This window comes from Maniola hyperantus, chromosome 17 (genome assembly GCF_902806685.2).
Source record: "Maniola hyperantus chromosome 17, iAphHyp1.2, whole genome shotgun sequence".
Lineage (NCBI taxonomy): Eukaryota > Metazoa > Arthropoda > Insecta > Lepidoptera > Nymphalidae > Maniola > Maniola hyperantus.
In genome coordinates this window covers 908,641-926,200 of record NC_048552.1, presented here as the reverse complement: position 1 = coordinate 926,200, position 17,560 = coordinate 908,641, and the positions used below count along the sequence as shown (strand labels likewise).

Genomic DNA, 17,560 nt, shown 5'->3' with positions numbered 1-17,560 from the left:
CGCGGGAACTCTTTGATTTTCCGGGATAAAAAGCAGCCTATGCCACTCTCCAGGTTTTTATCTATATTCATGCAAAAAATCACGTCAATCCGTTGCACCGTTGCGACGTGATTGAAGGACAAACCAACAAACAAACACACTTTCGCATTTATAATAAGGGTACTGATTAGAGCCCCAATAGCTCTACGGTTAAGGAGCGGATCGTAATCTGAAAGGTCGCCGGTTCAAACCCCACCTGTTGCAGTATTGTCGTAGGTACCTACTCCTAGCACAAGATTTACGCTTAGTTGGAGGGGAAAGAGTATTAGTCATGATTGACATGGTTAATATTGTTAAAAAAATAATTTAACCATTCACAATTTACACTTTGATATCAGTCAATATAAATGCAAAAATGAAAAATCATATTATTCTTGCAAACAAACATCTCTAGTAAAATCTAGCCACTACACTTATTATTAAGGCAGGTTTATATTAAGATAGTGACTGGCGACAGTCGCTGGAGTGCGGTATTCACTTAGTCACTGACATGAAATGTATATAGGGATCCAGACTGAATTTCGGCTACGACAGCCAATCTCAATGTATAATATGCGACAGGTCGAGATGGCAATGTGGGTGGGGCAACCCCACACAGCCCCCGCGCTAACCTAGTGAAGAATAGCGCGGGCGACGTGCGGGTGTGCGGGGCGTCCCCCGCCTCATACCCGGATTGCCATCTCGACCTGTCGCGTACTTACTGTAAATAATAATCCATTTACAGAGCAGATATTATAGCGCGTTACAGGTACACTGTTTAGTCCTTTAATCTCAGACTGAGCTCTATAGAACATACTTAGACTTTGCTCAGACTTCAGATGGAGTTGAAACAAGACAGATTTATGACGATATAATTTCGTCTCGTTTTAACTTTTAACTCAATATTAAGCTCTTGAGTCGGCAAATTCTAAATTCACTCTATAAATTTATGCCTCATAGTCTAAACTGTAGCCAAATTAATTAACCACTAGAGTAGCAAAGTCACTGTCTCAATCTAAACCTGCCTTTAATGGAACCACAGCTTTTTTTTAACCATAATAATATTATATTAAGCTACAATATTTCGAAGGGTACATATCTACATAATATATTTATAATCTTTACATTATATTATTATTGTAATCTTTATGTATAAAGTTGACCAATGTAGTTTTTAATTGTTGAACCTTAATGGCATATTTAATTACAGTTTACACAGTATCAGTATTGGTTCAACACTAACTTTCATAGAATTTAGAATAAGTTTTCCTCCATTTCTTAAGCATTAAGAAACAAGTTCGTCTAAAGCCTTATCTCTATTGAACTCATGCTTGGCCAATGCAGCTGACACTCTTGCTTCCGAAAATCCAAGATCCATCAACTCTCCCAAGATAAGAAGACATTCTATAACCTGAAACATGTAAACATGCCTTTATAAACTTTTAAAAATGTACTTTGCAGAAATCTAAACTTATTTCTATTAACTTCACATGGATTTAGGTTTTAATAATCCTGTGGAAACTGTTTGATTTTCAGGTATGGAAAGAAGTCTATGTTCATCTATGCAATATAATTTATGTCTGTACCAAACGTGAAAATCTGTTTAATGGCAGGGCCATAAAAAGGTAACAGACAGACTCTTTCACATTTATAATTTTAGTATAGATAATATAATAAATTGAATAAGATAGAAAAGGGTATTACATAAGTACAGTACTCGAGAGATAATAACATACATCAGCCTTTAGAGTAACACTTCGGCTTTGTAGAGAGTTGTCTCTGTCACTCATACCTATATGACGTTTTGTCAGTCTCAACGACAGAGACAATGCTCTACAAAACCGCTACCTCTTTCTAAAGCTCGATGTACATTACTTTCTGCCGCGTACTGTATAAGTCCCGCAAAGTGCTTTTGCGCTGGATGCATGGATTGGACTGCATGTCTCATTAACATCGAAATGACGTCATTTTAACGTCAGCCGACATAACCATCACTCGAACCCGTGCTCAAAACTTCAGTCTACTGCTGACGTCACTAAAATGGCGGCCACGCGCATTAGTAATTTGCTGGATTTATACAAGTGTTTAAAAATAAATGATGATAACATGTTTATGTTTCTTAATCTTATCTCTTCTTTGTTTTGTTAATACTGTCATATTTTTATTTGTTAATTAATAAGATAGATCCAGTGGCAGATTTAACCTAAGGCTCAGTAGGCCCAGGCCTAGGACGGACGTGCAAATCCGCCACTGAATAGATCAAATTCTAACTTCACTCACTTTCTTAATGGGCTTAAAATGGCATGGCACTGGGGCCGATTCTCTTGTACACAATCTCTAAACTAAACTAAATTAACAGGTCTAAATCTAGTGCTATCCTTTTCCACAAGCAACATTATAAAAGGGATAGCAATAGATTTAGACGTGCCATTTTAGTTTAGTTAAGAGATAGTGTACAACGGAATTAGCCACAATGGCACTTAAACCTCACATTTATAGGCACTCTCTTACTCATCTAGCAGTTTGTACATTGACATGTCAGTTAGTCAGCTTTTCCTTTTATATAAAAAGTAATGAAAGGTAGATCAAATGATTAGTTGATAATAGATAGTGGCTTCTTCAATGGCAGTGGGTAAATTGAATAATTATAATAAATATTGGGGCGGATTCTCTTGTACACAATCTCTAAACTAAACTAAAATAACACTTCTAAATCTATTGCTATCCCATAATGTCTATGTCATAATGTTGCTTGTGGAAAAGGATAGCAGTAGATTTAGACCTGTTAATTTAGTTTAGTTTAGAGATTGTGTACAATAGAATCAGCCCCATTATGTGTATTGAATTTTTTTCTCACCTTTTTATCATTTTCCCCAACAAGACTACAGACTCTGGCAACCCTGTCTAACGGAAACCCCATACCATGTATCTTCTGACACATGTTCTGCAACTTAGTAGGAAACTTTTCATATGGATTTGGTAACTTTTCTGCTCTTCTCTTCCTCCTCTCCTCTTTTCTATCGCTATGAGAAGATGATCTAGGAACAACTACAGGTGCAGGACTGGCATTGTGTGAGCGTTCGTTGGCCCTTTGATGTGCCGATGCTAATTCATCATTCAACTCTTTGACTATATCAGGAACGCTTCGTGATCTAGATTTAACTGTAACCTGAGAGCTAACCGACGGATTATCTTGGAGTTCTTTTTGTTCTGGGACTTGTACGAAAGTGTTAGCCACATACGGTACGGGTACTTGGGGATACTGGAAATAATACGGCTGAGGTATGAACGAACCGTTCGGTGCTTGCATTTCAGTTGAACCAGTTGGTACCTGAGTGTACTGTTGGTAAGGTATGTTTGGACCGGGGTATTGAGGAATGTAATACTGGTAATTCGGCATGTACATGTTTTCTACGGGTAGATTATCACAGACATTTTCTTGTACATAGTAACCGTTTGAGACTGGGTAGTGTTGAGGGGATGAGTATATTACATTGGGGCCTTGAACTTGTTGTTCTACGTATGCATTGGGTAGATATGTAACTCCTTCTATCTGTGCCTGCGTTGCGCAGTTGCTATACCCTGGGTACAAGTCCTCCTGGTTATAATTAGACACTTGGCAGCTGGTCACTGACCTCTGACTTTGCAACACTTGCGCTAGTAGCTCCATATCGTTGATCGTTTTTAGTTCTACATTATCAAACGGGCTAGATGTATCATTCTCAAAATCCTTAAAAGTTAAAGCGTCAGTGTTCTGATTGTAATGTGGATACTTGATCATTGTGGTCTGCATTTTGAACTCTTGCAACGGATCAGGGTCATCGAGCAAATTGCTTTGCTGGTAGTTAGACTGAACCTGGACGGGTTGCAGGATGTTAGTCTGGGACTGTGCCGAGCTACACAGGTATTCAGCGTCAGTGTTCACTGATTTGTCAACTTCAGGGCTACTGTCTCGATTAGGGCAAGTATCACAGATATTTTCAGGTTTATCGTCAGGGGATAGGGCGCTTATCTCATCAGTGCTAGGATACGATACTTCTGACACGCTGAGCTGTTTCAATTTCTCCTCGGCCTCTGCCACGGCTATAGCATCCAACTTTTTCTGTTTCGCTTCCTCCAACAGCTGTAGCCGATGTCTCCGCTCGTTCCTCTTCGTCTCCTTCGCGCTCCGGAGCTCTTTGAGTTTAGAAAGCACATTCCGCTCAAAAGTTGAGCAATATTTAACACTTTCAACGAAATTTTGCGATCGCAAAGGACACTCGGTTACACTATACGGCAGTTCTATTCGCGGTGGCCTCTTGTACTTCTCTGATATCTTAACGGGAACACCGTCCATGAAATCACTAAAATGAGACATATCAAGTAATAATTGACAACACAATGAGACGACAAAGTTTGTTTCTATGGACTTTTTGCACTTTTAAGGTTACATCGTACTCTTTCAACGTCATCACTTCGAACACCTATTTCACTAAATAAATTTTGATACGTTTAGCTGTTTTGAAGCTTTCATGATCACAAAAATACCTATTTAATTTTAATTTACTAGAGAATATTTAAATCTTTTTTTATTTTGACTGATTATTTGTTTCAGACTAAAAAAATTTGACGTCAAATGTCATTTGTCAATTTGAATTTTTAAAAGGTTTTTCCTTGTCATGTGATATGGTTGGATATTTGTTCTCTATTAAATTATTTCAGCACAAATTATTTTTTTAAATAGTCTTAACGGGACCAACACAAAATATTAATAATTATCTAATTAGAAATAAGTCGTAAAAATGTATCAAAAATAAAATTATTCTAAATACTGGTTGAAAATGGAATCGTAAAATTCGAACAGAAAAAAATAATTTATCACGTGTGAAGTTGAACATTTCTGACCGCTGTCAGATGTCGCTAGTGATGCTCAAAAAGTCATGGCGGACAATTTTTTTCTGTACTAATTTATTATAAATTTACCTTCAATTTTGTGGATAAATTAATATTGACGGCGTCGAAATAGTAAAAGTGCGGTCTGTTCGCGTTGTGAGAGCTCAGGTAAAAGTACGTTGAACGGACTTCTTTAAATATTAGCATCAATTCGCCATAGACATATCAAGAAAAGGACCTTTGACGAAACGTCTCGAATTTCGTCCTACCAATAAATAAGGGAAAACCGTAGAATTTCGACGTCGCAATATAAAATACGTCTAATAATATGATACATTAAGTGACCGAATAGGCTAGACGTCATCAGTTCTAACGCTCATAAAACAGGTAAGTCTAAAATATTTCGTCTCACATTCTTCGCTTTTCGTAGTCTCAAATCCTAACCTTTTCGCCGGTAGATATCGTGTATCGAGGAAAAATGAATGACGGTTCGCCTGTGATGTACCACGGGGACAGTGGATTTGATAAGGCAGGGGGGATTTACTTCGTGCAAGAGCCGACGCCGCAGCCTATAGATATTCTGCACATAAGCGGAGGCGCGAGAGGCCGGCGCTGGCATTCACGCAAAACCCATCAGCCGCCCAAACCTGAAATCGCCTTTGGCTACGAGTCTGATGAATCGAGCCTATCCAGCAATGGTTCTGGCTCTAATAAATCTAGTGAAAAAGGTAATTAAAATAACATTTTATTTTATTTTTATTTCTGAAATTTAAAATGGGTAAGTGGTACATTTTGTTGTGTATACTATATGAATCTTTAGGTGAATTCTTTAAAGTTTCTCCATTATTATGTCTGAACACTTTAGTTAGCTATAAGTACTGACCAGGCTCGGTGAATATCCTCTCTCATAATTTGTGAATATCCTTGGTGGAAGTTTCTTTATAACAGAGTTAAAGAATCTACATGCAAAAAGATCTTAAGTGTCTAGACTTTAGACACAGACATTTGAACTGTATTATGTTGATATGTCAGTATGTTGTATTTCTTATTTTTACCTATACATATTCTATAAAAATTAATGTTTGTCAGTATACTGTTTACCTATGCATTTTAGCATAATTTGAGTTGAAACTTTGTAGAGTTATTGTTGGCACTTGCATGAAGGTTTATGCCATAGTACCATCAACATGCAATAGGTTGCATGTGACCCATGTGGGCATGTGCTAGTATATTAAGTAAATAAAAAAGCCTTAATAATTATTTATTTTCAGTCAGTTACTGAATTCATTGGTACTTATATCTTACAAATAATTCCTAATAATAAATGTTATATTGTCGTAAACAAGATGATACTATGATATAATGGTATCAACATAATATAATAACTATAAATAACTAAGATAAATTGAAACATAATATCTAACAGATTTGGCCTTGTCACCTTTAGGAGATAAGTGATATAGATTCAGTTACATCTGAGTCTACAGGATGGCTAATGACATTGTACCATAGACATTTTTGTTATAGGTAGACCAGAATGTCATGAAAAATATGGAAATGAAATTCCAAAATTGCAACACTGTACTCTGTGAATATCCTATGTACATAGTTCTCTGTGGTGAATTATTAATATTCACTACAGAATACTATTGTGGTGAATTAGTTATTTATATTCACCACAGAGTACTTTTGTGGTGAATTATTAATATTCACCACAGAGTACTATTGTGGTTAATTATTAATATTCACCACAGAGTACTTTTGTGGTGAGGTATTAATATTCACCGCATAATACTATTTGTGGTAAAGTATTTATATTCACCACAGAGTACTATTGTGGTGAATTATTAATATTCACCACAGAATACTATTGTGGTGAAGTATTTATATTCACCACAGAGTATTATTGTGGTGAATTATTAATATTCACCACAGAGTACTAAGTGCATAGGATATTCACAGTGTATAGTGTTGTTAACTTTGGAATTCATTTCATGAGATTCTGGTCTACCTATAATATTCATCATCATCATTAACCCATAGCTGGCTAGTGGTCACAGGTTTTAATTCTGGTTTTTATTCATTTGCTTTAATGAAGACATGCATCATGAGAAAACCTGCATGCCATGCTCAATAACGTTCTCAAAGGTGTGTGGAGCCTGCCAATATGCACTGGGCTAGTGTGACAGACTATGGCCTAAACCCTTCTCGTTCTGAGAGGGGGACTCATGCTCATTAGTGGCAATGGCTTGATCATAATTTTTTTTAATTAACTATTTGAAATTTATAAAATGGTAGGACTTTCTAAATTAGCATTTACCATTTATTGTTATTAAGTTTTTTTTATAGTAATGTTTTTTATTGATTTAATCAAAAAGGTATAATAATGATTAACATCTATAAAAGACCTATACTTAAAATCTATATTAATACTAAAAATTAAATTAATTAAAGATAAAATAAATTAAATTAAATCTGAAACCTCCTCGAGACCACCGCAGCAAGCCATTGTATTGTACCCAAGGTTTTATTTGAAATGCATTTCATTTCAAATAAAAAAGATTTAAAATAAAATCTTGTTTGAGGCATTTTGTTTTATTTTACTTTATTAAGTAAGTCGGTGCTTAATCAGTTGTACACAAAACTTCCGTACCTACTTTTATACTTTCAAAGATACAGTACCTAGTTACGAATAAAATTAACAAAAAAACATTTATGATAGTAACAACTTCCTTAGTACTACGCACCTTTCAGTATCACGTTACTATGTATATATGAGTAAGTACTCGTACATACATAGACAATAAGACATTCAAAAAGTGTACTATGTATGTACTTTGAATAAAATATTTGAATTTAATTGAAATGAGCTCGGCCTGCTTAGTCTTGCGGCTTATGTGACATTGACGTGAGCATTGTCTACAGGCGAGAACAAAAACAAGCGTGAGAGGGATAGAGACAACGGCACAGTGTCGCACGAGAGGGACAGAGACAGCGGCATAGTGACGCGTGAGTGGCGCGGGCGTGGACGCCGCGACCCGCGCCCGCGTCGCCCCGGCCCAGAGCGCTACTTCAGTGCGAACTACCCCTACCAAGTCAGATTCACGCCCGACGACCTGCTTAATGGTGAGTCAGTGTTTCCATGTACACGGTAATTACCGTAGATGCACCGTAATTCAGCCCTAATCTACCGTCAAGGTAATATGGCCATTACCTTGACCGTGTCACCGTAATACAAAATCACGTTAAAAATTCATAATATACTGCGTAATACGAGTACGAATCTCAGTCACCTTAGCATATTTCGTAATGGCAACATTTCTCTTGCTCTCGGTTTAAGCATCAAATCTCAGTAATCTATTTTCGTCCTTATTCAAGCAATTAGGAAGGAGTAAAATGTAAAATTAATGAGATTTAACAAAATATTAATATGAATAAATCCGTATATGAAAAAGATATTGCTATGCTAGGAGAGTCAGATTCAGAATAATATTAATAGTTGATTAAAAAGCAAATTCGTGACGTTTTTTCTTTTAAAAATGACACGGTAATTTACACGGTATTCTTTTAGCTAATCCACCGTAATTTAATCTAGAAACACCGTAATTTTAACCCTTGAACACGGTAATTCTCGATTTACATATGGAAACACTGTGGTGAGTCTACCCTTGCATCTGGACCCTTACGAGCCATATCCTGGGGCCTGTCGCGGCGATAATTTGTATCGAATTTTGTCACATTCTCTCGTGCGTGGAGATGGCGCCTTAAGGTCATAACTCATTAGTGCCACCCGGCACCCGACCAGCACCACCTCGTTATTCGCGTCATCCGAGTTCTATCCGTCATCCGTGAGAATACCAGCGATTATCTACGACATATGTCATAAACTACCATACAAAACAAAAAGGAACGTATTTTCTCGGACTCGGATCGGATGAGTGTGTAACCGCCGTAAGGGGATAAAATATGGAAAATACTTGACAGATAATTGTTTGTGCAGGATCCCCGTATGACTCACTGTCACAGGAGATGTGGGACAAGTTCATGAGGTCGCAGCAGACCGAGGAGACCTTCCGCAAGAAGATGAACCTCTGGAGATATCTCTTCATCACTATCAAGGTGGGTTCATTGCTTCACCGATAGCGAACTAGAGTGAGGGAACTCTCGGTTTGATCCTAGCTTATGTTCGCGACTTCGTCCGCGTGGACTACACAAATTTCAAACCCCTATTTCACCCCCTTAGGGGTTGAATTTTCAAAAATCCTTTCTAAGCGGATGTCTACATCTCCATGCCAAATTTCAGCCCTTTCCGTCCAGTAGTATGAGCTCTGTGTTGATAGATCATTCAGTCAGTCAGTCAGTCACCTTTCCCTTTTATATGTTTAGATGATACCTTAATGATTAATCACTTGTGATTGTTTAAATAAAATAAAAATCTTTTTTATTCGAATAAACTTTTACAAGTACTTTCGAATATTCGGATGCATCTGCCACTGGTTCGGAATGCCTTTCCTACCGATAAGAATCAGCAAGAAACTCGGCGGTTGCTCTTTTCAAATATTTGATATAGGTACAAGATTATGCCATGTATAAAATAGTATTTGCAGTCTTGTGCGTTAGAAATGATTGATGTGTAAGCTATCGCCTACTGAAAGCCTATGGTTATCACTAGTTAACTACCATATTGTTCCAGTCAATATTCCCCCGGTATGGACTGTACGTGGTGGGGTCCACGATGTCCGGCTTCGGCCTGGACTCGTCGGACATGGACCTGTGCCTGTACGTGCGCGCTCTGGTGGACCTGGAGCCACGGGAGCACGCGCTGCTGCACCTCAACCTCATACTCAGCTACATCAAGAGCTTTGACCCCAGTAAGTGGAATTCACTACAGTGCGACAAGGATATCTTGGCGCGTGGCGAAAACGCGGTTGACTTTGACTTTGACTATACATTCAAGCAGGTGATGTAAAGCAAAGCACAAAGTCCCTGCACAAAATCGGACTGTGAGTGGTAATGAAGACATATTGGAGATGTCTCTCAACAAGTTCAAAGTTTTTATAAAACGTAAACTAATTGAGAAATCCTTTTACAATGTATAGGATTATTTAAATGATAAGCAAGCTTGGGAATGAGTTGCTTAACTTAACAGCTTTGTGATAGTTCTAATAAGTTTCAATAATTTTGTAAAGTGGTGATAATAAAAAGAATACCCGGCTGAGTTTGTTGTGGGCTCTTCTCAGACCTGGGCGCGTTTGGAACCCTCGTAGCTTTAGTTTTAAGTTTGCGTTATAATTATCACCACTATATCTTACAAATCTAACACTATACCAGACCATCAATAAGAGTAATTTATTACCTATTTTGAATAAATCATTTGACTTTGACTTTAATGGTACAAATGCGAAAGTGTTTCCTTTTCGTGGCTCATTACTAAATTTGACGAAAGGTACAGAGATAGCTTGCGTCCCAGAGACAGACTAAGGGTGTGTTTCCACTGACGGGGAGCTGGGCGGAGTGGAGCGGAGCGGACCGTGAATTGGTCAATCACACAAATTCCACTAATGCGGACTGGGGATTTCGAGCACTGTGATTGGCCAATTCACGGTCCTCTCCGCCCACCTCCGCTTCTGTGCGAAAAATCAAAGAATACCAGTAAGATTTTCAAGAAACTAACATGCAGATGCAGTTGCGGGCATCCTCTAGTTTGTTCATAAATTCATAATGTGGCTAATTCCGTTGTACAGAATCTCTAAACTGAACTAAAATGGCACGTCTAAATCTATTGCTATCACTTTCAGAATGTTGCTTGCGGAAAAGGATAGCACTAGATTTAGAGCTGTTAACTTAGTTTAGTTTAGAGATTGTGTACAAGAGAATCGGCCCCATTTTGATAAAAAATTGACCTTCCATGACCATATTAACACCGTAGCAGCTGACTCATTTCGAAGATTAGGATTTGTACTACGCAACTCTCGGGAGTTCCATAGTCCTTTAGTAATACGATTACTATATTACGCCTTAGTCCGAAGCAAGCTCGAAACAAGCACCTGTGTCTGGCATCCGTACGAGGCAAAGTACGGGCTTATATTAGAAAAAGTACAAAAGGCCTTCCTAAGATACCTGTATAAACGTTGCTATGGATATTACCCTTTCCTATACCCAACCAAATTTCTGTTAGGTTGCTTAGGTTTCAACTCCCTGGAGGTCAGACACATTTGCGACCAACTCAAAATTATGTGTCAAATTTTGCGAGGAGATGTTAATGCTCCAGAACTTCATGACCAACTGTGTCGCATACGTGTCCCTGAATCCAACAGTAATCTTCGTCCACGAAAAAATAAACTTTTCGTGGTCCCACATCATCGCACTGTTGCTAGATCTATGTCACCTATACCCCGTTCATTAGCATCATTCAACGCGCTTTTGGACAATAATGCTCAATGGGACCCATTTAATGATGGGTCTATAATATTGGTTCGGGAGTTACTGAAGTACGCTGAGAGCATTACATGAATATGTGATTCAATGTTCTCAGCGTACATATTCAAAATCCTTTGATTTTTTATCGTTTTGTATTTTATGTCTTTTTTCTTGTACCTTTATTTGTATTTAAATTTATTATTAATTATCTAGTTAGTGTAAGTGGCACTGCCGTTCTAATAAGATGTAAAAAATAAAATAAAATAAATAAATGATCTGTGTTGTTGCAGACGCAGAAGTGATCCACGCCAAGGTGCCGATCCTGAAGTTCCGCGACGCGCGCAACGGCCTGCAGGTGGACCTCAACTGCAACAACGTGGTCGGCATCCGCAACACCAACCTGCTCTACTGCTACTCCAGAAGTGAGATCTCTCTTTGTCTACGTCGCGTTGCTCATTACTGACACTAATCATCATCATCATCATCATCATCATCATCATCATTCAAAATTCCAAAAAGGCATTAGAAGCAGAGTTGGCTAACAAGTCATCTGAATATATAAAAGAAAAAGATGGCCTGACTGACTGACTGACTGATCTATCAACGCACAGCTCAAACTACTGGACGGATCGGGCTGAAATTTGGCATGCAGATAGCTATTATGACGCAGGCATCCGCTAAGAAAGGATTTTTGAAAATTCAACTCCTAAGGGGGTGAAATAGGGGTTCGAAATTTTGTAGTCCACGCGGACGAAGTCGCGAGCATAAGCTAGTCTGAATATATAAAAGAAAAAGATGACCTGACTGACTGACTGATCTATCAACGCGCACCTCAAACTACTGGATAGATTGGGCTGAAACTTGGCAAGCAGATAGCTGTAATGACATAGGCGTCCGCTAAGAAAGGATTTTTGAAAATTCAACCCCTAACAGTCCCTTCACACGGCGTCCAGTTTTTTGCAGGATCCCGTTTTCTGCAGGATCACGTTTGATGGCGAATGTGTTTATATGCTAGTGAGCATCCCGCATGCGGGAGGCTCGTGTAAACGCTAGCATACAAAGCGTACGTAGCGTAGCGTAGCATACAAATTTTAAATGAATTAGCTTATACTAGCGGACGAAGTCGCGAGCATAAGCTAATTAATTTAAAAAATTTAAAAATGAAACCCCGATCGTTCGCACCACTTCTTTTTCAGCCCGCAAAATTTAAATGGTATTTTTTTTGAGAATTCATCAAGACGAATCTAATGATGTATCATTTATCAAAATCGATTGAGCCGTTGAAGACTTACGAGTGGGAAAGGAACGGAATATTTTTTCAATCGAGTTAATCTTTCGATTGTAGAAATATCTCGGAATCGCGCATCGCCGCTTACATTTAGACTAGACTGCTATAAAAAATATGATTGTATTATTCTATTGCGTTCGCAGTGGACTGGCGCGTGAGACCACTCGTGGCTTTGATGAAGCTGTGGGCGCGCGCGCACAAGATCAACGACGCGCGGCGCCGCACACTGTCGTCCTACGCGCTCACTCTCATGGTCATACACTTCCTGCAATGTGAGTATTCCTCTCTTGCGCCTTCTAGGAAACTCCACTCCTATAATGCCTAAATACTAAGACTGGCCTCTCTATAAAGCGAACTTCAGACTTAAGACACTGTCAAAACGAGACGGCGTTATATCGCTAACATAAATCTGTCTCGTTTCAACTGAATTTTTATCGTTATTTACTTTGGAATAGGGTATTTTACTTTTCTTTTGAGAAGTCCAAAAAATTCACATAAATTTTATTTCATTGATAAGTGCATTTAAATTTTGTATTTCAAATTTCCTCGCCAAAATGCTAGCCGCCATTTTTAGATTCATAAACTGTGATGACGTCACACGGATTGGTAAACAACGGCATTTTTTAGTGAAATACATTACAACTACAATCCATGTGACGTCACAGTCAAACTGAAGTTTCGATTGCTCATTGCTAATATGTGTATAGTTAGTATGTTTATACATGTTTAGATTTGTTCTCGCTTGGTGTATATTACGGAGATTACGCACTGCACTTCCCTCATCCGAGTTCTATCCGTCATCCGTGAGAATACCTGCGATTATCTACCACATATGTCACTAGCTAACATACAAAACAAAAAGAAACGTATTTTCACGGACTCGGATCGGATGAGTGCGTAACCGCCGTTAATGGGTATTAATTCCGTGGTACAGGCGGCACGACGCCGGCCGTGCTGCCGCGCGCGGGCGAGACGGCGCGGTGCGCGCTCAACCGCACGTCGCTGGGCGCGCTGTTCCTGCACATGCTCAAGTACTACGCGGACTTCCCCTACGAGCAGATGGCCATCTCCGTGCGCGCAGCGCGCCGCGTGCCCGTGTGGGAGTGCCGCGCGCGCGCCGCCGCCACGCCCGGCGCCGATCCCGCTCACTGGAAGCTGCTCTGCGTCGAAGGTACGTAACCTCAACTTCACTTTCAGCGTCGTATTGCTGATCTCCATGTGGAAGTGCGACGCGGTGCCAAGTAGACTGCGAGCCGTGCGGGCTGCGACACGAAATTACACTGTGAGCGGGACTGCGGTAACCGTTATACGTGCGACAACTTAATGATTCGTACTTACGCAACTAACGGAATCGCGCATTCATTACTCGACAATAATACGTGATTGTCAGACGAGTGTGTTAGAATTAATATTGTTCTCTTACCTAATCAATAATGTGTAATACAGTGCACTAATTGTTATTAGGCGCCTCTTGGCGCCACCATCCGGTTCCAAGGACCACTGCCGGATAAACAAATTCTTTCTATAGACGACGCATTTTAAACTGAGTCGTCGAGTTATCTGTCTGTTTCGCTCGCACTTACCAGCGACCTGTAAGTGCGATCAAAACAGGCAGATAACTCGACGACTCAGTTTAAAATGCGTCGACTATAGCATAATACACCAGTGAATTTAATTAATAGTTTAGAACTATTCTCCATAATAAACCCTCAGGGTCAAGACTCCATTTAAGTCAAATGTAATTTTTTTAGAAATAAATAAATATTCATTCATTCATTCATTTTCCAGAGCCCTTCGACCTGACGAATACAGCGCGCACGGTATACGACCCGCTCACGTTCGAGAAGATCGTGGAGACGTTCCGCACGAGCCACACGCGCCTCGCCGCCAGCCTGCGCCTGCGCGACGCGTGGCCGCAGCGATGATACGCGCAGTGCGACGCGTGCGCGCGCGCCGTCCCGCACTCTATCATACTGACTATGTATGCCCTCTACTGACGTGGGCCAGTGTATCATACTAACTAAAACATGGACGAGACATGTGCCAATACTTGGCCATAGTGTATAGTTATAGTGAATATGACATGGACAAAATGTGCAAAAACTTGGCCATAGTGTATCATCGAGACCAGGGACCGAATTACCAGTATCATTTTTGTCGTAGCGCTACTAAATAAAGTACTTATATATTAGCGATAAAAATAACGATACCAAATCCGTTACCGTTATCTGGATACCGTTATTAATATCGATAAAAGTAGCAATACTGATAATCATACACGATATTGATATCTATCTAAAGATGTTGTGTAGCGTCTTAGTTCAACGCGGATTTTTCGGTAAGTAACGATAAAACTATAACGTTAAATCCCTTTGGTATACTGCTACCATTTTAACGTAACATATTGTAACGAAATATTTTGTTAGTGTTATCGTTCAAAATTTACTAACGATATAGTCCGTACAAAATGACATCTCACGCGCCATTTTAACTACGGGTCAACTGTCATGTCGAAATTGCAGTTCACCTTTAAAATAGGACTTAAAATCGTACTTTTGACATGATATTTGACACAGAAAGTTAAAATGGCGCGTGAGAATTCATTTTTGCGCATTATATCCGTCGCTGGTCGAGACCAATGAGTCCAATGCCCTGTACACTACTACCTTGCACAAGTCTGCAAAGACTGGGTCATATGGTCAGTCATATAACTAATTTGCCCAATACTAGGCTAGACAAAAACATGGTACAGTACGCCGCAGCAAGTAATGTACCATCAGCCTTTAGAATGACATTTCCGCTTTGTAGAGCGTTGTCTCTGTCACTCATACCTATATGACTTTTTGTCGGTCTCTACGACGGGCAGCGCTCTACAAATCTGCTATCTCCTTCTAAAAGTCGATGTACATTACTTTCGGCCACTCATTGTACATCGACCTTTAGAAGGAGATAGCAGATTTGTAGTCTCTCTGTCGTCGTAAGTGACAGAGACAACGCTTTACAATTCTGAAATGTCAATCTAAAGGCCGATGTACATTACTTTCTACCGCGTACTGTACTATGTACCAACAAAAGTATCATGTATCTGTACTACTTATGATTTACAAATCAAAGTACAAGAATACAGACATGGTAATATAGTCCCAAGTATCAAAATGTCTATAACCATGTTTATCATGATACTTGTTACAGTACGCGGTGGAAAGTAATGTACATCGACCTTTAGAAGGAGATAGCAGATTTGTAGAGCACTCTCTCTGTCGTTGAGACGGACAAAACGTCATATAGGTATGAGTGATACAAAGCCGAAATGTCATTCTAAAGGCCGATCTACATTACTTTCAGCCGCGTACTGTACATCTTATTCAAGTGTTAACAAGCACAGCATGATAACTACTAACTTCACATTATTTTATTTTCCTACCATATGAAGTGCCGAGTGAAGTTAGCGGAAAATGCAGAACTGCAACTGTTAGCATTTGCATAAGGAAATAATACAAATAACTGGCTTCCAACCGCACATTTATACCAGAATTCATAGTCAAGATATGGGCTTCTTTAGAGGATGATTCAGATGACATGTGTCCATACACAATATAATGATATAATGCATTGCATAAAGCCCACACACACAAGATAGACAAGATAGATAAGATAGATAAAGATACACATGCCAATGAATGGTACACTAGGTGCTGGTAAGCTGGCACGCCAGGTACTGGCAGAATGTCAGCGCGTGATACACATGCTTGTGTCTGGTATGCCAGTTTCTAGAAAGGCTGCATACCGTGCCAGTGACGTGCTAGTTAAAGATCACAAAGTAAATACTAATTATCTAGAAATTAATAGTGTTGCAATAAAACTCGCGATTGTATTAGTGAAGAAACTTTTTATAGATAGAATTATACGCAGACGCCAAAAAATACATACCAAAAACCATCACAAAAAATTCAAAATGTTTTGGCAGAGGTTGAGTGTACGATCTACTAGCAAACACCTTACGACGCGTTTCGCGTGCTTGTAGCTGGCATGTGAGTCTCCCGTCTCACTTCCCCTCAAGGGGAAAAATCAAACGCCTTGCGATCTACTGGCATGCCTTGTACTGGCACGTGAGCTACTGGCAGAATCTCGATACATCGAGCATGTGTATCACCAGCTTTAAGGTTGAATATGATAATATCGTTTGAATCGTCCTCGATAGATGCCTCTATCTTGACTATGAATACCAGTGGTAGTGTGAATTTTATTAGACTAGTGACTTACCGAGGCTGCGGCCGGATTACGCCCCTCGACAGTCGTAAGGTTTCAGTATCAGTATATAGAAACTCTACAACCTTAGAGTTGACTTAGTACTGACTCAGTGTAATTCAAGTCAGTACAACAACGATCTCTGCATTTAAGGCTGATTTACACTGGGTCAGCTACTGACACGGCGTAAATTGAGTACTCTCAAAATTGTAAGGCCGGATTTACATTGAGTCACGTGACTGTTTCCATTAAAGGTGGTTTTACACTGGGTCAGTGACTGACATACTCAAGTACTGTCTCAAAATTGTAAAGACATTGAGTCACGTGACTGTTTCCATTTAAGGCGGATTTACACTGAGTTGGTTACTGACATGGCGTGAGAAGTTCTGTCTCAAAACTACAAGTAAGGCCAGATTTACATTGATTCACTTAACTATTTGCATTTAAGACGGATTTACACTGGAACAGTTACTGACATAGCGTAAGTTCGAAACTGTGTTTGTAGGGTCGGATTTACATTGAGTCAGTTACTGATATAGTGTGAATTGAATTGAGTCTCAAATATTCTGTCAATTTATTATTTACTGTCTTTTTACATTATGTCAGTATTGACTCTGAGAGCTACGCAAAACTGGCTATAGAGCCAGATTCACAGACTTGGAGGTCGGATCTGATATTGTGTGAATTAATTTCAAGTCGGAGAGTTCACAGTTT

At 39.3% G+C, this 17,560-nt stretch overlaps 2 protein-coding genes across 4 annotated transcripts in view; one reads left to right on the top strand and one right to left on the bottom strand.

Moving 5' to 3' along the window:
- The window catches only part of LOC117990006 (ubiquitin-associated protein 1), a 184,491-nt gene extending 179,874 nt beyond the window's left edge, over positions 1-4,617 (bottom strand). Inside the window, exons 1-2 of one of the 2 annotated variants that reach the window (XM_069504340.1) lie at positions 2,876-4,617; positions 1,258-1,429 (exon numbers count right to left, since the gene is read on the bottom strand). In XM_069504340.1, coding sequence (XP_069360441.1) covers positions 1,304-1,429; positions 2,876-4,375 — 1,626 coding nt within the window. In that variant the 5' untranslated portion in view covers positions 4,376-4,617 and the 3' untranslated portion in view covers positions 1,258-1,303. Of the gene's footprint in view, positions 1-1,243; positions 1,430-2,875 lie in introns of those variants that run through there. The other variant, XM_034977435.2, reaches the window with a different exon arrangement.
- A 317-nt stretch (positions 4,618-4,934) lies between these two features.
- LOC117990007 (poly(A) RNA polymerase gld-2 homolog B-like) lies at positions 4,935-17,328 on the top strand. 2 transcript variants are annotated; one of them, XR_011237773.1, is made up of 10 exons: positions 4,935-5,277; positions 5,349-5,618; positions 7,816-8,016; positions 8,891-9,009; positions 9,584-9,761; positions 11,601-11,732; positions 12,742-12,870; positions 13,533-13,769; positions 14,387-17,100; positions 17,190-17,328. XR_011237773.1 is itself a non-coding variant. In XM_034977436.2 (9 exons), the coding sequence occupies exons 2-9, from the start codon at positions 5,369-5,371 to the stop codon at positions 14,521-14,523; spliced, it is 1,383 nt and encodes a 460-aa protein (XP_034833327.1). In that variant the 5' UTR covers positions 4,935-5,277; positions 5,349-5,368; the 3' UTR covers positions 14,524-17,328. The 2 variants fall into 2 exon arrangements, 1 of the variants encoding a protein (XP_034833327.1); XM_034977436.2 differs by having other exon boundaries at positions 14,387-17,328.
- Positions 17,329-17,560: the final 232 nt, after the last annotated feature.